We start from the raw sequence: 25,957 nt of genomic DNA, 5'->3' as shown, positions 1-25,957 counted from the left end.
CAGTAATCAGGGTGAACTAATGCAACAAGATCCAGGAAAATTAGGTTTATGGGCTGAGAAATGACAGTTGAAGTTTAACATTGCCATATGCAACGTACTGCATATGGGTAGCAGTAATTGCAGATTAACACAAACTGTGTGGTACTACACAGTTTGTGTTAATCTGTGTAGAAATGGAAAATAAAAAAAGACCTTGGGGTGATTGCACAGTCATTCAACTGTCATTTCCGGGTTTTAGCACCTCTGTATTTTATATTTTTCTGACCTATGGCTTTTCTGAAAAGCGAAACTTTCAGGTTTGCTTCATTTCTTAGATTGTATGATATTTCTTCTTCTGGTTATGAAAAAGGATCTGAAGAGAGGGGGGAAAGTCTGGTGTCTTCAAAACATTGTAAACAAAGATCGCCTCAGATTTCTGCAATAGCTGGTAGATGCTTATGAGTCTCACTTCCTTGTATCTCGAACTAACCAATGTGTTCCAGGGAAAGCCCAAAATTGAACAAACACATCAATTGAGAATGGAGTTGGTGCTAGTGACAAAGTTTTCTTTCATATGGTTATCATTTGTTTTACCCAACTTAGCTTATCGTCTAGCCAGATTCATTCACCCTTTCAAGTTGTTTTAATTTGTACATTACTTTAAAATCTATATTTAGTGGTTTATTTTTTGTTCTAAACACCATATATTTTGATTTTTCGTATCAACTGATTCTTTTGAAGCCAACTATGCATTACAGAGAGCAAGGCAGAAATTTTGAGTTGAAGCTGATTAGGGTCTTTATCTGTGATCAGAATGGAAATATCATCAGCATATGCGATTATGTGGGAAGATGGAAGAAGAGAGAGAAATTCATTAATATAGAGAACAAATAGATAGGTCCAAGAAGTGAGCCTTGAGGCACTCCCCCCGGGAGAAATAACAAATGCCGGAGTATGACTGATTTGTTCTTACATCAAATGGCTGATCAGTAAGGTAGTCTTCAAGGAGAAGGTTAATTTTAACTCTCAAGCCAAGATTGTTGAGTTTGTTGAGTTGAATATTATGATTTATGCAATCAAAAGCTTTAATAAGTCCAGGAACAGTGCTATTGCATAGTGACCATTTTCAAGACTATCTATCAATGATCCTTGAGCAGATGTCAACAATTGCCAGATCAGTGGATCTTTTGAACAATAAGCATACTGTCATTGATGGATGAGCTGATTTATTTCAAAAGAAACCCATGAGTCTGCTATGAAGAATTCTTTCAAATAATTTTACAAAAACTGAGAGGAGAACTATTGGGCGAAAGTTGTTGATAGAGTTTCAGTGGTTTCCCTTTGGAACAATGATTTCTTTTTGAATTGAGAAGGGAATTTACCAGACTGAAAGGAGATGTTGAATATATACTTCAGTGGTATAAGAATTGAGCTGAGGACCTTTCTCAGCAGAGAAGGAGATATTTCATCAAAACCATGGGGTTCCCTTTTCTTTCAGTTAATGTCCTGCTTCTAAAATCTCTTGATCCGAGAGAGGAGCGAGAAAAAAGAGTTTCTGATTGAGAATTTGGCAGATTCTCTCACTTCACTTTCTATGGAGTCAAGTTCATCTTGAAAGAGAGATATTCACACTTGAGATAAAGTGGTTACAGAAGACTAGCTTTTTTCTGGTCATCTGAAATGAGTAACTCATTCTCAACCACATCGCAAATGTAGCTTCATGATTCATTTTCCTTCCTGGTAAAAGCTTGTTCAAAACTGTCCATTTTTTCTTGCTTGTTATGATACCTTCAGGTTGTCACAGACATTCTCTCAGATATGCCAGACAAGCTGTACTTGCTACCTGTGAGTCTAAAACGCTAATGGAACTGATATTTGGGTAACACTCAAGTCAAGTGGACCCAATTTCGGCGAAGTCCGGACGGTCTGTGACAGCCAAATCCTCTGCTTGCACCTTCGTGATGGTAGGACTGTTAGTAATCCTGGGTACAACCTCCATGCACAAGTACATGGTGGGTGACCATCCAGGTGTGAACCAACGTAATCAGGGGTCGAGGTGTGGTGCCCACACCACATGGAGGAATGCCGTCTCTCTATGTTACCAGGCAGTACTAGGTGGTAGATGACTCTCATCAACCGGTGCAATACCACCACTTTGCTTATTGGAGGCTTGAAGTGGTGGAACCCATGTTTAGTCTCTAGAGCTAAGTTCGGTCAACCCTTCCCCATCTCATCTATCATGCAGTATGATTGATGACTTTTGAGGTTATGATGAACATCGTGGTGAGATCCAATATCCCTTACATTTCGAGGGTACAGCTCTAAAACGGTGTTCGCAGGCCGGCCGCTAGTTAGTACACCGGACCGAACCTATTGGTAACTCTCTAGGAGGCTTCTGGATCAGCTAGTGTATAATCTTGCTACCTCTACTCCTCCAGATAGTGACTGGAGGGAGTCCGAGTAGTGTGTATGCAGGGAGCATTGTCGAGGCCACGTTATATCAAGGATCTGGGTATATTCTTACCATGTGTACGCCATATCCAAAAATTTCATTACTTCATACAGCATGTCCCACCCACTTTTTCTTACTATTGAATAAACTATGAATTGTCAAACTAATAGAGCAAGCTTATCTGCGAAAAGATCTAAACCTCCCAAGCACTTCCTAATTCATTTCACAAATATATGTGGTCTCAATTCTAATCTCAACGATGTCCATTTCCACTTGCTGTCTGCCAAACCCCATGTACTTTTTCTGACAGAATCTCAGTTATCGATTGATTCAACTACTGCTCATCTCAGATGCCCAAATTATTCGCTGTATGATTCCTTTCGCCTCAAAGGTGGTACTTGTGCATGTGTCCGTTCTGATATTCCCTGTCGGAGACTTGGCAATTTGGAATCTCCTCTCTTTGATCTTCTCTGGCTTAAAATCTCTCTACCTCATTGTGTCAAATTCATCTGTTGTCTCTACTGTTCTCCCAACTCCACTAATCACTTGGAGCTCTAACTTCCTCTCTTTGCAACTTGACTTTCTCCAGTCCAACGTTCCTAACAGTGAGGTAATTTTCCTTGGTGATTTTAATGTTCACAACTCCAGCTGGCTTCCGTTTTCTAGTCACACTGACCCAGCAGGTCGAGATGCTGAGGCTTTTGCAATTACTAATGACCTAGCACAGATTGTTCGTTTACCTACAAGAATACCGGACAATCCTAATCATACAGCCAATACGCTTGATCTTTTTCTCACAAACAACCTTTCTAAGTACACGGTTGAAGTGAGAGGTCCTTTAGGCACTTCAGATCACAACTTGGTGATTGTCTCTTCTCCAATGGAACCTTTATCTCATGGCTATTCCCAACCTCGTGTTGTTTGGCATTACAAGAATGCAAAATGGGATGACCTGCGAGATTTCTTTTCTTCTTTTCCTCGGTCGGATTACTGTTTCAAAACTTCTGATGTCAACATTTCCTCAGATCGTGTCAGTGAAATTATTCTTGCAGTAATGGAATCCTTTATCCCACACTCCACTTTAAAATCTCGTCCTTTATCTAAACCTTGGTTTTCCAATAAATGTGCTAAGGCTGTTCAAGAGAAGAATGTTGCATATCTTAATTGGCTTGTTTCTAATTCTTCAGTTTTATTTTCTGCCTACACCAAAGCTCGCAACAATTGTAAAGCAGTTATTAATCAGTCCAAACTAGAGTTTGAACAGGCTAAGAGTAGAAAACTTGCTTCTTGCCCTAATGGTAGCCGAGCGTTCTGTTCTCTTGCCAAAGCTATTGGCCGCAACTTTTGCCCATCTCTGCTCCCACCTCTGTCCAAACCAGATGGTTCTGTTGTCACTTCAGCCAAGGATAAAGCTGACAAGCTAGCATCCCATTTTTCTTCCAGCTCATGTATTAATGATCTTGGAAAAACACCTCCCACCATTCCCAACACACTCTATTCAATGCCTCCTGTGGTCTTCCATCAAAAGGATATTGATGAATCTTGATGCTAAGAAAGCTCCAGGTCCTGATGGTTTCTCCACTTGTTCCCAAAACCTGTGCTCCTGAACTTACTCCTATTCTTTGCCGCCTTTTTTCACTTTCTTATTCCAAAGGTGTTTTTCCTTCTGCTTGGAAATTTGCTCATATCCAGCCAGTTCCTAAAAAGGGTGACAAGTCCCTGTCATCCAATTATTGTCCCATTGCAATTACTTCTACTCTTTCTAAAGTAATGGAGAAATCAATTAACTGCCAACTCTTAAACTACCTAGAAACCTTCCGTTTGATCAACGATCGCCAGAATGGATTCCGTCAGTGTCGATCCACTGGTGATATTCTGGCTTATGTTACCCATTTATGGACTAATTCAATGGAAAGGTTTGGTGAAACACAAGTAGTTGCTCTTCACATATCAAAGGCTTTTGATAGTGTTTGGCATAAATGTCTTCTAAACAAGCTTCCATCTTATGGTTTGCCAACTGCTTTTAGTAATTGGTTATCCAGTTTTCTCTCTGATTGCTCACTGAGGGTGATGGTAGATGGCTCTCTGTCTTCTAACTTCTCCACTAATGCTAGTGTCCCCAAAGGTTCAGTTATTTCCCCCACTCTTTTCCTCTTGTATATAAATGACCTTCTTCCATTGACTGGAAACCCTATCCATAGTTTTGCCGATGATAGCACATTGCATTCCACTTTCCATTTTGAGAAACCTTGTCCTGCTCAATCAGCATCAATTTCTCAAACATCTGCTACCAATTCCTTAAATGCTGATCTTCAGGTAATTCTCCAGTGGGGCAAAGACAATTTAGTTGATTTCAACCCTTCTAAAACTCAGTCTTGTCTTATATCTCGCAAAAAGGATTCTTCTGCTCCTATGCTTATCTTTAGTGATACTCAGATTTCTAGGCAAAATGATGATATCTCTTTTGGGAATTACCCTGACTTCTAATTTTTTTTTTTTGGTACAAGCACATTACAAATATTGCTTCCTCTGCATCTAAAAAACTTGATTTTCTCTTTCGCTCTCGGTGTTAGTTTTCTTCCGAACAGCTGCTCGCTCTGTATAAATCGCAAATCTGCCCTGCCATGGAATATTGTTCCCACATCTGGGGTAGTACCCCAAAAACCTCTCTCAGGCTTCTTGATTCCATTCAGAAGAGGGTAGTTAGGTTAATTAATGATTCATCTCTAACAGAGTCTCTCCACTCGCTTTCTCATAGACATACTGTTTTTGCTGCATGCCTCTTCTACAGATACTTCCATGGGCACTGTTCTTCTGAATTGGCTTCTATAATTCCCGCTCTCTCTTTCAAAACAGTCCGAACACGTGCCACCACCAGCCAACATCCATTTACTGTCCAACTTCAAACCCACAGAACCAACTTTTCATCTTCCTCATTTATTCATTTGACTGCCGTTTTCTGGAACAGCCTTCCTTCATATGTATTTCCTGAAAATTACAATCTACAGAAGTTAAGTCCAATGTCAACAAATATCTTCTTTCGTCTTCTCAACCTCCAACCCAAGCACGGTACTAAGTACTATAGGTTCTAATACCTCTCGTGTTTGGGGTTCACATAAAAAATAAATAAATAACTGTAAATATTGTTAAGAAATATTCTAATTCGTCAGCCATTTCTGCTGTGCTTTCTATGGACCTTCCACTGCTACCAATTAAGGAGCCTAGTTGATTTGCTCTTCTTTTTTTTATTCACATACAGGGTGTTTCAGTTAAACGTTTCAGAACTTCTAAGAGGGGTAGGGTACATCCTGACAACTCGAAATCATATAGCAATGTGGGGTCGGAAATGCTTTCCAGAAGCGGTGTTGTACACAGAAGCACCATAAAGAAAAGAGACCGTAAGTGAGAAATCGTTTTAATAATACATGAAAAGAAGCAAAAGGTACATGGATTAAAGTAAGTGTTCGAAGTTTCTTCCACGGGCTACAATGCACGCCTCACATCTCCGACGCATGGACATCCGAACATTCTGGAATACTCCAGGCGAATTTCGAATTTCTTCGGCAGCTACTGCGATTCTTGCAACCAGCTCCTCAGCATTGTCAACAGGGGTGTCATAAACTAGCGATTTCATATGACCCAGAAATAAAAATCAAGACATGATAGGTCGGGTGACCGAGCAGGCCAACGCACGGGACCACCACGTCCGATCCACTGTTGACCAAATGTGACATCCAGGTAGTTACGAACATCTCCGCTATAATGGGCAGGGGCTCCATCGTGTTGGAACCACATTGTCTGTTGCGTCGATGCAGAAATCTGTTCATCTCTCAAAAGTTGTGGCAATACTTGTTGCAGAAAGATCAAGTAGATAAGTCCGGTTAGACCTATCTACTTGATAATCCATGTACCTTTTGCTTCTTTTCATGTATTATTAAAACGATTTCTCACTTACGGTCTCTTTTCTTTATGGTGCTTCTGTGTACAACAACGCTTCAGGAAAGCATTTCCGACCCCACATTGCTATATGATTTCGAGTTGTCAGGATGTACCCTACCCCTCTTAGAAGTTCTGAAACGTTTAACTGAAACACCCTGTATGAGAACTGCCTGCCCCCTTAGCTCCCTTTGCTAGTGTTTTCTTGTAATCAGCTTTTACCTGCCTTACCAAATCAGTGGCTTTGTTACAAGTTTTACATAAAACTTGGAACCATGTGATTGTCTGACCCATGCTTGTTTATTTTGCTCGATTAAACTCTTAATTTCACTAGTCACTCATTTTGGCATCTTACGTTTATGGAACTTCACTACTGGTATGAATACATTTGTGGCTTCAAGGATAAATCCTTTGAATATTCTCCATAGCATGTTTTTATTTGACACATCATTTGTATCTCTCCATTATTTGAACATAAGAAATATTTATTCCATTATAATCCCATCTCTTGAAATTGAAATCCTCACCTATTCCTTTGGTCACATAAGTTTCTTTACATAAAACCTATATTATGGTATTGTGGTCACTGCCTGCTGTTGTTTCCCCCTCCCCACTCAAGTCTTTAATACAGTTAAATTCTTTAGTATCAAGGGTCTAGGATAGGAAATTAGAGGATCTTCTCAGAATCTAGGCTATTAGAGATCCTAGTGCTCTCTTTACTCATATGTGAATAAAAAAAAAAAAGGTTAAGTACTCATAATGAGACAATTATACTTGTTAGCCCATATGAAAAATCCTAGTTAGATCACTACAGGTACTAATGCAAAATTTCCTCAGGACATCTTCTGTCATACATATGTATATTAGAGTAGGGGACTCACATCATAGTTTGTGTTTTTCATTCAAGTCTGGTATCAGTTTTATTTTAATCCTGAGAAAATACCCATTTTCACTTTTTTTTTTTCCTTTCTTGAGATGATAGTATATCGTTTTATTTAATTCTAGTTTGGACATATATTCCAAGTTTATTGATGTTTTGGAAAGACCATGATGGTTATGATTGTCATCAGCCTGGATTATATCTTTCTCTATCCTTTTTTTTATATGATTTTGCATTATAGTTTTATAGTTCCAGTTTTTACCTAATTTTTATGTCAGTTGCACTTTACATAATTAATTTAATTTATATATCCTACCTCATTATAAGATTTTTAATCAATGTATTTATCTAAAATGTGCTGAGTGTGGTTATTTTTTCATCTTATTACAGAAGTTTCTAGCTGTTGCCACTTTGAGCAGAAGTTATGCATCATCTACAGTAAGTATATTTATTCTTATAACACTTATTGAAAATGCTTAGTTTTATTTTTATAGAATTAAGGAATTATAAAGTATATTTTTAAACATTATAGATCAGGTAAAAGTCCTTTAACTTAATATGTGATAAGCTGAAAAATAATTACATGGTTGTTAAACCACTTAAGTAATTTAAAGTGGTGTAACAGCAGAAATAAATTATTAAAAAATGGATCACTGCAAACATTGTTCAAAGAGCATTCCTGTTGTCTGTTAATTCTTCAACTACATTTTCCTTCATTTGACAGTTCAGAAATGTTTTGTCTGAAGTTTTCCCAGCCATATATGAAATAGCTCATATGGAAATGCCAATGCAATGCCAGCAGATTTACCCTGAATCTTAGATGGTTAGTGATCCTGTTGATGGGCTGAGTCAAATTAAGAATATGAGAGGATGAGAAAAGTGATTTGGGTATTATGTTGCATATAGATATGTTGTTCTAGTGATGATTTATCAAATGTTTGCTTGTAGAAATAGAGACATCATGATCCCACAGTATAGAGGAAATTGTGGGACTACACTTGGAATACTGTAACCAGGTTTGGAGGCCATATTTTCTTGACAGTTCAAAGACAAGCAATGTGACTTTAAAAAGGGCACCAACATGAGGAAATTCTTTGAATACGTATGCTCCACAGCTTTGTAAATAGGTGCTTTAGAAGGAATCTGATTAGGGTCTATAAGGCACTTAGAGAGGGTAAAAAAATGAGTTAAGTGAAATTTTCACTGTATCAAATGATGCCAGAACCAGGGTGTATAAATTAAAATTGAGAAGTTATAGAATTGAATGCAGGAATTTCTTTTAACCATCAGATTGTTAATTAATTACTGGAATAAATTGTACCCATTAATAGTTGATGCCAGTGGGTTGGGAAAAATTCAGTATTTAGCTGGATTGATACCTGTGTGAAGAGCAAAATTTTTTTTTTTTTTTTTTTTTTTTGTGTAGAGCTAATACTTAACCTTATTAAGTATAAATGAATATTTTCAAAGCAGTCTTTGAAACTATTCATTTGGAATGGTTTTCTACTCATTATTAACATACTAATATAATTATTAGTATTAATAAATTCAGATCAATGCAAGGAAGCCATACTTATTCAACATCGCCCTTAAAAATTCACCTGATTTTTTATCTGAGTTTGTCTAGTCCTTCCTTAAATTTTCTTTTAATGCTTTACTTCTACAGCATTAGCTTACATTTTATTTCATCAGTTAGTATCCCTTTGGTTAAAAGAGAATTTTTCTTATATCCAATTTACAATGCTATTATCAGCATCAAGACTTTCTTTTTGTAATAAATTCAGTATGAATTGTCAACACTTAAGATCTGTAACCTTCAACGTTTATCCCATATTGCATTTGAACCTCATGATATTGCATTATAATTATAATAAGCTTGTCACTTTAGATTCTCCTCTCCCATTGCTGTGAACAAGAGGAATGATAGCTTATTTAACAGTCTGATATGTGCATCATGCTTTTCATATTTTATTGCTTAATTCTTAATAAAACAACATTTAATAACAACATTGACAAACATTTAATAACAAATGCAATCAACTCAAGGCACTTAATAAACTTAAAGTAAAATTTCTAGGGTATGCGCATTATGGCATATTTATATTAAATTTGTAATTTATATATATACTTTATATACTTTATCTTTTCTATTTTTTGCTTTTCTTGTATTCCAGTATCACTGAAAATTATTTTAAGAGCCACTATTTGTTCAGATAACTTCAGCTGCACTTTTCTGACACAGTAATAGTAACTTTTGTATTAGTAATACAGAAGTAGCCATTTCTGTTTTATTTTAATTAATTTATTTTAAAATCAATATTAAAAGCTTCCTCATTCATTTCAAAAATATATATGGTCTCAATTTTAACCTCAACAATGCCCATTTCTATTCACAATTTAGTTAGTCTTACTCACTTTTTCTGACAGAATTTGAGTTATTAGTTTCCTCAACCACCACTCATCTAATTTTTTATAATTATCCATGCTATGATTACTTTCGCTTTAAAGGGTATTTGTGCATGTGTTTTCTCTGATTTTTTTTTTTGTCAGAAGCATCCTAATCTGGAATTTCCTCATTTTGTGATATCATTTGGCTCAAAATCTTTTTTATCCCATTTTGTCAAATTTATTTGATGCCTCTCTTGCTCTCCAAACTTAACATGTAATTCACACTTCTGTCTACAAGACATCCAATGTATATGTATAATCAATTTCCATGCATGCAAAGAACTGCAGGGTAAGTATCAGTTGTGCACTTGCATTAGTAGTGAGAAGGTGCCGAATTTTCTATAGATAATATCACAGAACATTTTGCAGTACTTTATGGTCCATGGAATGAGGCATATCTAATTGTTGTGCTGGAGCATATGCACTTCATGCGGTATTTTCTTCAATTGCAAGTGATGTTTTCAGTGACATGTGCAGAATGGGTTTCCTTCTACATTGCATAGCAAGACACTCAGAATATTCAAATTTTCTGGTCATTTTCCATTAACCATTAGCTCAAATCTTTCATTAGCCAAAACTCCTTTAGCACTGTTATTGTTCTGGTTAAATAGTTTCATTTGAAACCTAATCTTTCACAGAAACAACCATTCATTTGGATTGCTCTCTGTGCTACTAGCTACATTCATGAATTACTCTTTTCACTTGTGCTTTGCCTCATTTGCATTCAGATTTGCAGGCAGTTGTGTATCATGATGCATTCTTACTTTTTACTCACTGATTTTGGTTCCTTTCACATTAAGATGATTTACCCTGCACCTTGACCTGGACTCAGCTGCATTTCTCCTCCTCGTCATCTGTATTATGCATATTCCAAATTTCACTGTTCTCTAACAAATTGTTCCAACTATATACCCATCAGTGTGGGTGAACTTAAATTATATTCACCCTGTGCATGTACATACATACACTTTCTTTCTGTATTTATACACACCAACATACTTTACATTGCATATAAGTATGATTATTTCTTATTTCCCCTTTGTGCAGTCATGTTGACCAACATTTAATAAAGTCAAAAAAAGTACCACTTAATTAAATGCATGTGTAATATAAAAATGTTTGTGTAACTTCTAAAATGAAATGCTTTTCAAAAAAAAAAGGGACTGTTTGATCTTTCCTTTTTCATATTTGATATAACAGGATACCATATTCAGTGGGACATCTAGTCACATCACCTCAGGCTGTGGTGCCTCCGTAGCCAGGTGGGCAGGAGCAGCAGTGCGTAGCACACGCTTCTTGATTAGACCAGGGTTCGAGCCCGTGACCACCAAATACAGAGGATGCAGAAAGTTCAGGGAATGACCACTGCATATCCCCGGAGCAATATGGCCTTAGTTGCTAATGCTCCTAAAAACCAAATAACAAACAAACAAACCAACCAACCTCAGGCTGTGGTTATACAAAAATTGATTCAGCATCTTAGATTTTCCCTTTCTTTCCTGGTCATGCTAGATTTACTGGGATGCAATTGCATCAGGGTCCCAAGGTTGTGAGCAGCTGCAAACCAACATACTGTAAGGAGTAAATTTTTTAGCTTTTAATATTTGTGTGCCACATTGTGTCCCAGACTGCCTAAATCTGACATTGCCCCTGGTTCATGTATATAGAAATTCTACAATATTAACAATAAATAGGTATAAATATGAAGCATTTTGCTGTGGTCAGTGCTTTAAATGTGGCAGATGTGTAAATGCCACATTTTTCTCATACTTTTTTTTGCAGGTATTTATCTTTTGTTTTGTTTTAACCATTTTTGATGCTATTTGGTATGTGCTATTATGTTTTCTTTCTTCTAATTTATAGAAACTAGTTTATTTTATTTGACACAACACATCAGAAAGAGTATTACAGAATAACTTGCCTTTTTGTTTCTACTTTTGTGAGTCATTACTCAGCATTTAGTTGTAATTATGAAAAGATTTGTTAGAGAGTGAAGTGTACAGTTGGAAAAGTGCATTACTTTTTAAAATTCTGTTGGAATTACTTTCCACAATGAAAATTGTAAAGTAAGTTTTAACATAATTTATGGGGATGGAAAAGAAATGGAAAGTTATGAACTTAAAAAAATTAAATTTTAAATGCCTCTGAGAGCAAAGTGAATTTGTAGGGGTAAATGGCTCTTTGTTGGTGTCCCCCACACTTTTTCTCTTTGAAGTGGTAGGTGAGGAGAGAGAGAGTATTCCCTCTAGTGACTTATTTCAGGTCAGAAATGGTTATTTTCATGCAGATCAATCTCTTTACATGCAATCAGAGACATAATACACAATAAACTTTTGGTACCATATGAAATGGCACACTACGACCATAATATTCAATGTATGCCAAGGACCCTCCCACAAAAAAAAAAAAAACAGCCAATAAGTCATCTTCACAATTTTTAAGAATAAGGACAGAATAAAAATGCTGTTCTCTGTGACAGCACTGCACAGAAAAGAAATTTAATGCAGCTATTCATTATAACATTTATATGCAAGATTTTTTTTTTTTCATGATCCTATTCTTTAATTATGATAAAAACTATTATTATAATGGTTGAGATTAGAAGTGAATATAATAGAATTTCTGAATTCCTTGTTTTCTTTAACATTTTTCTCACATTCTTTAATGTGCAATTTGGCCATAATAAGTATTTTTTGATTTTTCTCAGATCTCTTTATAGCTGACTTACATTGTAATATATATATATAAATGGACATATATAATTAATTATATATAATATATATATATATATAAATATACATATGTAAATTTTTAAAGTTAAATTTGATACCCTGATGGTTTTGTATTATACAGCTTGCCTTTTAGGCAAGATAAGTATTAAATATTAACTCCATTATTGTGAGGAAGGGATAGGCTGCTAATTTCGTAATCAGTTATTTTTTTGTTTGCACTATTATGTATTTGAAACTGCATGTTACTGAATATGTATAAGAGTTTGATTTAGTTTCATGTTTTGTTTACTTCATTAAAAGTAAACAAAAAGATTTGCAAACTTTGTTACCTACTTTAACTGCTGAAAGGTATTTAAGTGCATATTTGATTTTATATTGCTCCTTTTCATTCATTCTCTCTTAAATGTCAGATATTTTAGAAGGAATGATAATGTATCTGATTGAATTTTTTTAAAATTGCATTTGCATGTACTATTAATATTTTCTTATAATAAATATTACAGTAAACTCTATTTTAATCTTTAAGCCCACAACAAAGCTGTTTATCAATGGCCAGTTTCTCAATTCATCTACAATGGACTGGATCGATGTTCACAATCCAGTAAGTAGCTTATGTGCCTGTGTATTTTTTTATTGTCATTATTTACTGTATTTTTTTTTTCTTATAGGTACTGTCTTATAAACTGAGAAATGTTAGTTGCAAACTGTTAACTAAAATTTAAAGTAAAAACAGAATTTTTTTTGCACATTTAGAAATATTTCATGTAATAATAAAATTAACATCAGAGTCATTTTTTAAAAATAGCATTCCCTCAGAGCCACTATTTGTTCTGAGTCATCAAAATTAAACCTTATCAGGATATGTTCACCTGTGAGTTCACCACCTGTGACAGTTGACTATATCCTCTTTCAGTGCTTTATTCTCTTTTGCAGGTTCTGTCATATGTTGCATCTGGCCTTGCAAAGCAGTTTGGAATGATGTTATCTCACAGTTTTATCATAATTAACATGAAACAAAAGGAGGTCCATAAAAATGTTATTTTATAGAAAAATTTGTGGTAATAACAGTAATTTTAACTGTAATTTAGATTGATGAGTGAGAAGTTTGTAATTTGTTTGCAAACCTACTGACTGTTCTAGTTTTGCTGGAAATTTTTTATCTGTGTGTCTTTTCCAGTTTTCTGTAAATTTACTTTTCTTCCATACTTTATTCAACTTTATCCCCCCACCCCCCAAATATTTATGTTCTTGTTTTATTTTCCAGTGGTCAGCAGGTTCTGTGTGATTTATTCATTTGTAAATGGTTAATTTTCTTAATTGTTTACTTTTAAAAGTACAGTTGGAAGCACATAGCTTGGCTGGATTGATTCCTTTTTTGTGATTATTGCTGTTGCTTTCTATGTGTGTATTGGGTACCTGACACTGTAAGGAAAAAAATTCCTATCATTATTAGATGAAAAAAAGTTATTTTTCATTCAGAGTGTTTGTTATCACTTAATATGCTGAAATACTAAATCATACATTTTCAGGTGATACTTTGTGTACATGAACAGTTGCGTTAGCAATAATGATATTTAAAAAAGAGAGAGAGAGAGAGTATGCCTGTAAAACTCATAAGACTGTTTCTTTAATATTCAAAAATGGTAAAATTCAAAAAAATTGCATATGAATTTCATTTTTTAAAGTTTGCTTGTATTAAGTTGAAGTTATGTGATGTGCATGTATCACATTAGTTTGGATGAGCTATAATAATATTAACCCATCAGCGGGTACTCATTTGCTTCACACAGTCAAAATGGTTCATACCTTAAGGTGTTAGTTTTTAAAACCTTCTATTTGGACGCTAACATACATTTCAATATATTACAAACAGAAATGTGAACAATCCTTTTTTTTTTTTTTTATAAAATATATATATCAGATATAGTGTTGGCACTCGAGGTGAGCGGACGCACTTCATCAGGGCTCCTCAGTTAAGTGGATTGGATTAATGTTGATTATTGCTTTGAAATATTTGATTTATTTAGATATTGTTGGATTATTTTGTTATAGGTTTTCCTGTAACAGTTTGAGTTTTATAATATTATAGATATCATTTTTTAAAGTTAATTTTCATTGATATTTAGCTAATTTTATAATGGTAATTACGAGATCTGCCTTAAACACGTCACAGGGTATCGTGACTCACATGGAAATAGCCGATGGCGATTTACGGGTGAGTCATGATTTAATCTGTTGCGGAACCTGTGGAATATTTTCCAATGTCGACCTGGTGACTAATCATAGCTCACCTGGGGATTCTTTTCTTTGTGATCGATGTAAGGAGTGCACAGATCTTAAATTACAATTTGGTGCACTGATGGAACAATTTGAGTCACTTGAGGGTGCTTGCCCTCAAGAATAATGCATCTGGGAGCTCGTCAGGGACTCAAGACTCCAGCAATCTACCAAGTGATGCCCACCCAATTCGGGCCTCAAAACAGAAAAACCAAGTGCAAACTACTCTGGTTCAAAAGGACTTTGTTTTATGAGGCTCCATTGTCAGTGAAACGGGGAATATTTTTTGTAATAAGGATAGGTGGAGTAGAACCAGGGTATGTCTGCTGGGAGCAGCTATTAATGATGTCACCAACAGATTGTCAGATTTTAAGGGGGGTAAAGAGAATATTATTATTCATGTGGGGACTAATGACATTAAACATACACGATCTGATGATTTGTTGGAAAAATACAGGACCATGCTGAGGAAATGCCACAAGCTAGGCCACAATGTCTGTGTCTGTAATTCTGCCCAGACACAATAGGAGAGATTATATGTTAAAAGCCTTGTGGATTAACTCAAGACTTGAAGGACTCTGCAAGTCTTTAGGGGAGAAATTTCTATCAGCATGGCCCACACTTGTAGGTAGAAGGAATTTGTTTTGTAGAGACGGGATACACTTAAAGGTGGTGCAAGAGTTTTGCCAGTATTATTGAGGATACCTTTAAAGGTTCAGGGAAACTGCTAGTTAGGGGGAAATATGGGTAATACTGACATGTGTTTATCTGATAATATTGGTCAAAGTAACTCTTGCACATACCTCAAGAGTTCTTATCTGTTACCCCAACTGGACATATTATCTAGATGTTCTCGAGGCAGAAACATTTCAAGTAAGCAGGTAGCTAATGCCAGGGAAGAGAACCTAAAAAACTTCAAGGGTTGGGTTAGGGTTGTTAAATATACAAGAACAGTAAGTCTTAATTGTTTATATAGTAATGTTAGAAGTGTCGTCAATAAAATGAGTGAATTCGAACTGCTGGTTAAAACAAGTAACGCGGACATAATAGGGCTTACGGATCTGCAATAAGGCCTCTGAGGTTGGGATTATTCATACTACCAATTTTAAACACACACACCAACCGTTTATGACTGGTTGAATAATGAAATAAAATAAAATAAAATGATAGAAAAGACTGTAAAATAATATTTACAAAAAACTTTTAGTCATTTACAAAAAACTAAACTATAACAAAAGTAAAATAAGTAAATACGTTAAAATGCATTAAAATATAAATATAAAAGCGATAAAAAGACGATAAAAAACATTCTGGGACCGCAAGTGGCTGGAAAGTCTGTGGATTGGATCCTCTGGTAACAATAGTATAAACAGAGACAGGGGAGTTAGGCTTCACCCCCCTTTTTGAGGCGGTGGTTTTGACAAGAGACAAACGTTTTAATTTTCCACGTGTCCAGTCCACTTCCGGTTCCGGTACAAGTGAAAGGAATGCTGAGTATGCGCCTGGTCATCCACGTGTGCCGTGAACCTGGTATTTAAGGATGTGTCATTTAAGTCTCACTATTACTGAGGAAGGAGGAAGACACCTCCGAAAGCTCTAGTGTTTTTTATCGTCTTTTTATCGCTTTTATATGTATATTTTAATGCATTTTAACGTATTTACTTATTTTACTTTTGTTATAGTTTAGTTTTTTGTAAATGACTAAAAGTTTTTTGTAAATATTATTTTACAGTCTTTTCTATCATTTTATTTTATTTTATTTCATTATTCAACCAGTCATAAACGGTTGGTGTGTGTGTTTAAAATTGGTAGGGCTTATGGAGACGTGGTGCCACCCGGAAATTGGGGGATAATGAGTTTCAGTACGGCTTGTATAACGTATTTAGGAAGGATAGGGTAGATAGAAGGGGTTGTGGGGTTAATGCTTCTTAACAGAAGCAGCCTGAGTGTTGATGATAGCTTTCCTGGATTCAGACATTTCACATGCTAGTATAGAATCTGTATGGTGTAACATAGTTGGAAACAAAGGTATAATGTGAGTAGGAGTAATCTACAGACCAGGTGATTGTGAAGATTATGATGAAAGCCTTTACATGCAATTGGAATGGGCAAATAAGTGTCAATGTCTTATTATGGATAATTTCAATTTGCCTCTAATTGATTGGAGTAAATGGGAAGGAAACTTGACATGGGGAGCAAAATTTTTAAATCAACTAGATGACTGTTATTTGTATCAACATGTCAAGGAAAGTACTAGAGAAAAGAATATCCTAGCCCTCATCATCACCCATGAATCAGATGACATAACAGGGCCGACAGTAGAGGAACCAGTAGCAGGAAGTGATCACGGAGTTCTATGGTGGATGATGATGAGAGAGGTAGCAATAGTAAAAAGCAAAGGAATGGGTTTTAATTTCAGAAAAGGAAATTACAATGCCTTAAGGTACTACATGGCCTCTATTAACTGGGTAAATATTGCACAGAGAATGAATTCAATTGAACTGTGGTATGCTTTTAAAACATTAATCACAGATGCCTTGAATGCGTATTTACCATTAAAAAAATACTCCACGAGGAGGGTTCCAAGTTGGATGAAGCTGGAAAAAGGTGGCATGGAAAGGTTACAGAGCAATAAAAAGTTCTGAAGCCTATAACAGCTACAAGATGATCTGTAATAGAGCCACAGAAAAGGTTCAACAGGCAAAGACAGTTTATGAGAAATCACTAGCAAACAGAGCAAAGAGGGGGGATAAGAAATTCTTCACATATATAAATGCCAAGAAGAGCAGGACAAACCAGATCGGACCTTTACGTAAGGGAAAGGGGATAGTATTAAATACACCAGCTGCCGTTGCAGATGAACTCAACAGTTATTTTGCCTCAATATTTACAAATGAAAAACCTTTTGTGGCAATGGGAAATTGTGGGAGCGAAGTTGAAAAATATGTAATTAATGATATTGAAATTTCGCAAGATTAGTTAATGAAAAAACTTTTGAGCCTACAGGCTAGTAAGGCTGCTGGAGTTGATGGAATATACCCTATAATCTTAAGGGAGGCAGCAAGTGAGTGCATTGAACCATTGAGGCTAATTATGCGAGCATCACTAGACTCTGGGGAGATTCCGTTGGATTGGAAAAGTGCCAGTGTATCTCCCATACATAAGGGTGGCTGTAAGAGTGAAGTGGGAAATTATCAACCTGTCAGTCTGACTTCAGTGGTAGGGAAAATCATGGAGGCAATGATCAAGGGTGGAATTCAGGATCATTTGGATGGAATTGAAATTCTCAAGGATACTCAGCATGGTTTTGTAGAGGGAAAATCATGTTTAACAAATCTGGTTCGCTATTTTGAAAGGGTCACTCACGAGCTGGATTTAGGGAATAATTTCAACATTGTTTGTTTATATTTCAGCAAAGCTTCTGACTCAGTCCCACATGAGCGGTTGCTTTATAAGCTGGAACAGGTTGGAATCACTGGGAAAATCCTTAGATGGATAGAAGGATGGCTTCAGGGCAGGAGGCAGAGGATTGTGATAAATGGCTATTCCTCAGATTGGGTTGGTGTAAGAAGTGGGGTTTCCCAAGGATCAGTATTAGGACCACTGTTGTTTTTAATTTTCATAAACAATATCGATGAAGGGATAGAGGGCGTGATGTCTAAATTTGCAGATGATGTTAAAATTGGTAGAGTAGTTAATGATCACTGTCAAGCTAAGCTTCTTCAGAGAGACCTAGGTAGACTTCAGGAATGGTCAGAAAAATGGCAGCTATGCTTTAATCCAACAAAGTGTAAGGTAATTACACCTAGGAAACAGTAATCCCAAAATAACTTATTCACTTGGTGGAGTTCAACTAAACCCAGTACTGGAGGAAAGGGACTTGGGTGTTACAATACGGTTAGACATGAAATTCTCTGAGCATTGTAAACAGGTTGCAAGGAAGACCCATGGTGTCCTACTGATGATCTATCGAACTTTTGCAAGTAGAGATAGGGACGTGATAATCCCATTATATAAGGCTTTTGTAAGACCACACTTGGAATACTGTGTTCTAGTATGGAGACCGCACCTAAAGAAAGACGTCGAGCTTCTTGAAAGGGTGCAAAGACAGGTAACTCATCTGGTGAGATCGGCAAAAGGGCATCCTTAAGAAGAAAGACTTCGAATATGTGGGTTGCAGAGTTTGGAAACTAAGCACCTTAGAGGAGATTTGATTGAGGTGTTTAAGGCTCTGAGAGGCATCAGTAAAATGAATGAGGATGAAATTTTCAAGATTATAAATGATGCTAGAACTAGGGAACATAAATTCAAGTTATGTAGGGAAATGTTTAGATTGAACTGCAGGAAGTTTTATTTTAGCTAGTGAGTTATAAATTACTGGAATAAGTTGCCTACGTGTGTGGTAGAGGCTGACATTTGGGGAAATTCAAAGGTGATCTGAATAGTACCTTTGGGTGAGGGAAACACATAGGATGATAGATGTAATTTCCTTTTCTTTTATTAATTATTATTATTTATTTTTATTTTATCATTGTTTTATTTGGGGTTTTTCTCTTTTTTTTTTTTTTTCTGGCTGATGCAGCATAAGCCATAGGCTTTCTTGCACAAATACAGCCAATACTAATAATACTGTCTTTTTAAATAATATTTTAAAATAGCACCATTGGGCATATGTGTTTATTTTATTGGATGAACTGAACTTATTTCTTAGTTATTTATTTTTTGGTCGAATTCACCTTCCTTCTTTGGGTGTGGTGTAATTTGTTGCTGTGGAAAGAAGCAGCTGTCATCTGCTAAGATTACAGGAGAGCAGCACTTGTGAAAATGAAACTAACATGTCCTTTAGTATTGAAGCTCATATTGTTTATGTATGCCAGCATGTGTAAACAATTCAAGCTGCTCCTAAAATGTGACAGTAGTATATTGCTAGAATTGGACAAAAAAACCCACTGATTTTAAATTCATATTTTTAAATATTGCATACATTAAGTTTAATGAAAAAGTGTTATTTTAATTGTTTATGGTAAAACTTCTTCAATAAGAAAACAATGATGCAGATTGAAAAGAAGCACAATAATTGAGAAATACTAAAATTTTCACTTTTATTTTATTATTTTTTTAACAAAACAATTACTGCCATAGCACTCTGCAGAGGTGTGTACCCTCTGGACTGTTAATTAATTTCTTTACGTATGGATTTATATTAAATAAATATAATTTAATCATTTTAATTTTATTTTACTTACATATACTTAAATAGTATAGGTAAGTAAAATATTAAATTATTTCTTTAATATAATTAATGCAAAACCTGATGATTAGGCCCAATTTGCACTAAAGTGTATCTTTCAATTTTCATTAAAATGATTTTTGCAAAAAGTGTAGTATATGCTTTCTTCCAGTTTCTTCCGGCTGCAAGCCTAATCTGGATTAAAAATTTTCTGGTTTTCAATTTCTAAAAGTTAGTAGGTACATGTTTGTCATGGACATGAATGCTAACCAAGCACCAGTAAATAAATTAATAAAACATTTATTTACAAAAATGTACATAAATGTTTTAAGATATGTGAACCATAAATAATAAGAGCTATGTATGATTCTTCAGTCATTCTCAAGAACTTAAAATTAAAAGTATACACAAATGTAAAACAGTTAAAAATATACTGACAGTTTTCAAAAACTAAATGCCATATTTGTGAACAAATTGATTTCAAGTGTGATGTCTTCTTTATAACAAGGCTGTATCCAAATGGCTGAGTGATTGAGTCATATGGTTCCCAGTAAAACCAAATGACATGTACATGAATCAGCATGTGAGGATGCATTTATTGACTAGGCATGACAATATCATGGTGATTTAAACCCTCTGGCCAGCCTTTAATGCCAGCTTATGTTATTTGTAAAATTATGGGTTTGAGTTATTAATATTATTTTGGATGTGGAATACTTCAAGCCAGTTCTAACAGTAAAAATCACTGGAACCATTATAGTTTAAAATTTCTGGATGTTTTTCAGATTTTGAAAGAGTAGCCTTTTGTAATGTAGTTGTATGATTATTCAGTCATTCATCTAATCATTTCTGGGTCTCTGATGTAGTGCCTTCCACAATCTGAGCAGTGTATTTTTGGCAGGATCCCCCATCAGATTTGATCCCTTTAAATTTCAAATTGTAGAAATTCCAGTAATTTTTATTGTCAGCATTGGCTCAAGGCCTACCACAGGATATAACATTAAACCAAATGGTGGATAAGAATCCACCCATTTTGAATTGGCAGTTTTGCAGACTGACATTCTTTAGCATTACTGTAGGAGGGTTTTCATAACCATAGGAATATTGTACCTATTCAGCGAGCACCTTTCCATATCCTGTTTCTTATGTCTGTTGTCTATTGGTTTGCTTAGAAACATGTGATTCCCAATCACTTAGCCATGTACAAATGCAGCCATTCTGTAAAGAAGATCACTTGGAGTCAGTTTGGTTTATGACAGTATCATATATATAAGGTCTGTTCAAAAAGTATCCAGACTGCATAAGCATACTTACTTGGTGGGTGACTTAATTCCCCTTCAAAACAGTGCCCTTCTGATATTTAGCACAGTGATTTTCCCACTCTTGAAAGCAGATCTGGAGAGCAGATTTTGAAATCACTGAAATTTTTTTATTCCACCCTCAGGGCTTTTTAATAGTCCTAATAATTTATTTTGAAAGTGGCTTCACAGTTCACACACAAAGCCTTCTTGTCTATAGATATGCTATTTTGACACATCTATAGGCAAGAAGGCTTCTTCCAAAGGAAAAAAGTGCACATAATGATACTGATAATACATGGCATGACAGTCCATTTTCAGCAAATTTGTTTGTCACCTGATATAAGTTCTTAACAACATAATGTTGGGAAAAAGTTCACAAGTGTACAACACAGTGTCTATTGGGATTCTAAGTTTAGTTGTTCATCATTGCTCATCAGGCTCATAAATCCCACATCTCTTCACTGCATACACCATAGTGGCTTAAACGTCCCCCCCCATAAAGTTTTCATTATGTATTTATCACTTTACTATCATTTGCTTTATTATATGCATACAAGTGATGATTTTAATGATTTAAAAACTCAACTGTTCACTTAAACAGTGATTTAACTTGATAAAAATCACTCAGAAGTGCCTGTCTTGCAAACTGTGAACACTTGACTGTTGAATCACTATCTTAACATCAAGCATGGGTACTTCTGGTTACTTGTACATTCTTCTGTCTGATATTTTTAAACTGAAATAGTTCATATGTTATCTAAAATAGCAAAGAGAATTAAGACATATAAATGATGGCAACTTTTGACTGACTTTGTGAACTTAGTGCTTAACTCATTTTTGGAAATTTTTGTGTGCACTTTATATATCTCAATAATATTGTATATAAGTGTTGTCTTGCATATCAAAAAATTGCATACCACAGAGCACTTAAATATTTATTTAAGATCATCACAAGTAGCCCATAATTTCATTTCATTACCATTCCTTTAGCTCGTGAGGGGAAGCAATGCTAATTATAGCCATGATCAATATTAGTATTAGCAGTGATGAAGTCGTGTTATTACTGTTTAAAATCACAGTGATTATTGGTTAATCATCACAGGTAAACTTGTGATCAGAAAATATATCTAATGTCTAAAAAGATCTAATGCCCTAAGTTCCATTAACATTTTTGCTGCTGCTGCCTACAGCTGCTATTTTTCTAACACCATGTAGAGGAAGCCTGTATTAGTTTCACACTGATGGGAGTGGACTAAAGATGAATATAGCTAAAACAAAAGTAATGATGAACAAGTATACCACAGAAAGGAAAATAATGATTGAAGGAGCAGTAATTGAAAAGGTGGAGTCATATACTTATCTGGGACAAGTTATTAGCTGTAATAATAATAAATGGCTGGAAGTCAAGAGAAGAATAAATTTTTGATGGATAGCATTCAGGAAATATAGTCACATACTGAAGAGCAATATCCCAGTTTGTCTGAAACATAAAATAATGAACCAATGTATACTCCCCACCATGACTTATGGAAGTGAAACTTGGGCACTCACCAAAAGAATGGAAGAGAAGCTGAGAACTACACAGCGAAGAATGGAACGAATTATATTGGGAATCAGACTGTTAGATAAGAAGAGAAACACATGGATTAGGCAGCAAACTCAAGTAAAGGACATTCTTATCAAAACTAAAGAACTAAAATGGTCTTGGGCAGGACACATATCTCGAAGACACAATGACAGATGGACTAAGAAAATAACAGAATGGTACCCAAGAGGAGCTAGAAGAAAACCTGGAAGACAAAGGTGGAGATGAATAGATGAAATTCATGAGTTTGTGGGTAGTAAATGGATGGCCAGTGCTCAAAAACAGAAGGAACTGGAAAGTTGCTGGAGAGGCCTTCATCCTGCAGTGGATTGAAAATGGATGATGATGATGGGAGTGAGATTTTTTTTTTTTTTTTTTTCATACACTATGGTCAAGTTATTACTGTCTGGCATGTGTTGCTAGACAAAAACTCAGGCCTTCCATTCAGCAAACCAGATATTTTATCTAACTGGGCAAAAAACCATTTGACATGTATATGCATCAAGTGGCAGTGAGCATGTTCACTGCCTCTTGAACATGTTTTTATTCCTCTGATAAATTAACGTTGTTAATATTACTGTGCATTTTATATACGAAAATGAGGATAAAATGCAACTGTAGTTTTTTTGCAACTACAGTTGCATTTTATCAAAAGAAGAAAAAAAGTGATTGTAATCTTTAATCATAAAAGTACTGCACTGGATTCACAGTAAAGCACTCACTGCTATGCAAAGAAAGTAGTGGTGTAAGTTTTTATATACTGTTATATGCTATTAGTATTAATGGTGGCAGATGGTGCAAGAAAACAAGCTTATAGAGCATCAGCAAAAAAAAAAAAAAAATTCCCACTTCACTTGTCCATCCCCTCTAGTAATTTTTCTAGTTCTTTCTCAGATTTATTCAAACTATGAAAGTTTGTTTCAACAATCAACTACCCACCGATTGAAGGCATACTTCCACATATCAATCGTGCGACCATACTTCATCAATTTTAATTTATGCCTCCTCATATGTGTGTAGTCTGAGCCAAAGGAAGAATGCCATCAACATTTAACTTACTCAATCCATTCAAGTCCTTTACCTCAATCAGATTTCCCCACAGGTGCCAAGTCTACAGATGCTACAATTTGCAAAACTGAAGCCTTTCTTGGTAAGAACACCCTTTTGTTCCCTTCCAATCTGGTTGTCCTTCTCTGCACCAGTTCCAGCAGATTACATCCTTCCTAAAGTAAGGCCTTCAGACCTGTATACAGTACTCAAGCTGTGGCCTGACCATTGCTTTATGCAATGGGATAATTACCTCCTTATTCCTGTTTGCAAAATTTCTGTATCTCATTGATAAAACCCATTGAACTGTCTTGGCAGCCTGTCTGCATTGCTCATAGAATTTCATATCTGACTTCACAATCACCCCAAGGTCTTTTTTATTTTCCACTACTCACAAGTGTAGTTCCACACAGTTGATATGTTAATCTGAAATTGCTGCTACCCATATGCAGTACCTTGATTATTTCAATGTTAAACTTCAACTGACATTTCTCAGCCTATCGACTTAATTTTCCTAGATCTTGTTGCAGTAGTTCACCCTGATTACTGTCCTTAACCATCTTGCCAACCTTTGTATCATCTGGAAACTTATACAACATTAAGCTGGATGTACCTTCATCAATATCATTAATAAATATTGAAAACAACAATGGGCCTAACACTGAACCCTGGGGGACTCCACTAATAACATTAATCTATGAAGAGCAGTGTTAATTAATAGTCCATCAATAACAACTCTGTCTTCTCTGACTCAACCATCCTTTTATCCATAGCAGCAACTTGCCCTTAATGCCACATTCCTCTAATTTGTATAGCAATCTTTTCTGTACAAATTTTCACTATCCTGAAATCCAAATATATAATATCAAAATTGTTTTTTGCATCCAGTTCCTTTCTTACTGCATCATAGTATTCAATCAGGTTGGTCAGACAAGATTTCTCCTTAACAAATCTATGCTCTGACTGCAATATAATTGCATTCCTGTCTGGATGGTCCTGCATTATTTCTTTAGCCAGTGATTCCATTATTTTTTCTAGAACAGAAGTTATGCTAACAGGCCTGTAAATACTCATATCACCTTTTGATCCCTCCTTTGTGAATTGAGGTATGTTCGCACATCTCCAGTCCATACGGTACATTTCTGAATCAAAAGATGCTGTTATAATTATAGCTAAGGGTTTGCTTACCTCCTTTGCTACTTCACATAATATAATTGGATAGATCCCATTTAACCCAGATGCCTTTTTTATGTTCAGCTTCGATTTCTCTTCCACTCTCCCTTCAGTATCTGGTTGCTATTATTATCTGTTACACCCAGAATTGGGAGGCATTCCCCCCCCATATTATAGTAGCATTTAGGTTAGTTAGTGACCTAAAAATTATTGCTATAGAAAAGTCCTAGCAGATCAGTAAATTGACTTTCACTTAATTTACATTGTTTTGAGTTTTTTTTTTTTTTTTTTTTGGCTATATCAACTACTTGGTCAGAATGTACTATTCACTTAATTATTTTTATTTTATATATTTTCATTTATTTTAGTGATCCACTTTTAAGTGTTTATTCTTATCTGTATTCCCTTAATGGGAATATATTAAACCTTATAGGCAACAAATGAAGTTGTTACAAAAGTGCCAAAGGCCACCCAACTTGAAATGGTAGCAGCTGTAGATTCCGCAAAGGCAGCATTCAAGTCTTGGTCACGCACATCCATTATGACACGGCAGCAGACCATGTTTAAATATCAACATCTTATCAAAGAGAATATGGTAAGTGTTTCTGACTCAATTTTTTTTAACGAATTTTAAAATTTTCCATATTTTATCAAGAGGCTTGGAGATCTAATAAGCACTTGAATTTTATACTGACTTGTTGAGCTGCTTTTGATACAGCAATATCTAATTTTTTCCGAGCCTAATTTTCAACTACTAATGAAGAGAAATTTTTGATTTATTGTATAATCTTTTAGATAAGAGAATACTGCTAATAAATCATGTCAGTCCTCAACTGATAAGCAGGATTAAAGTTAGGTTTCTACAAGGTCACATTTTGCTTCCCTTCCATTCACCTTCTTTTCACAGCCCTGTTAGC

The 25,957-nt window shown here is 35.4% G+C and overlaps 1 protein-coding gene across 1 annotated transcript in view; it reads left to right on the top strand.

Moving 5' to 3' along the window:
• Nucleotides 1–25,957, top strand: part of LOC150084946 (putative methylmalonate-semialdehyde/malonate-semialdehyde dehydrogenase [acylating], mitochondrial) — an 82,198-nt gene that overhangs the window by 7,410 nt on the left and 48,831 nt on the right. Inside the window, exons 2-4 of the mRNA XM_090375662.1 lie at nucleotides 7,638–7,685; nucleotides 12,954–13,028; nucleotides 25,474–25,635. Of these exons, the coding sequence (XP_090231788.1) occupies nucleotides 7,638–7,685; nucleotides 12,954–13,028; nucleotides 25,474–25,635 (285 nt within the window). The remainder of the gene's footprint in view (nucleotides 1–7,637; nucleotides 7,686–12,953; nucleotides 13,029–25,473; nucleotides 25,636–25,957) is intronic.

Source organism: Mastigoproctus giganteus, chromosome 6 (genome assembly GCF_048544385.1).
Source record: "Mastigoproctus giganteus isolate SK-2022 chromosome 6, ASM4854438v1, whole genome shotgun sequence".
NCBI lineage: Eukaryota > Metazoa > Arthropoda > Arachnida > Uropygi > Thelyphonidae > Mastigoproctus > Mastigoproctus giganteus.
Note: the sequence above shows the minus strand (reverse complement) of the source record. Positions and strands in the feature narration are given on the sequence as shown.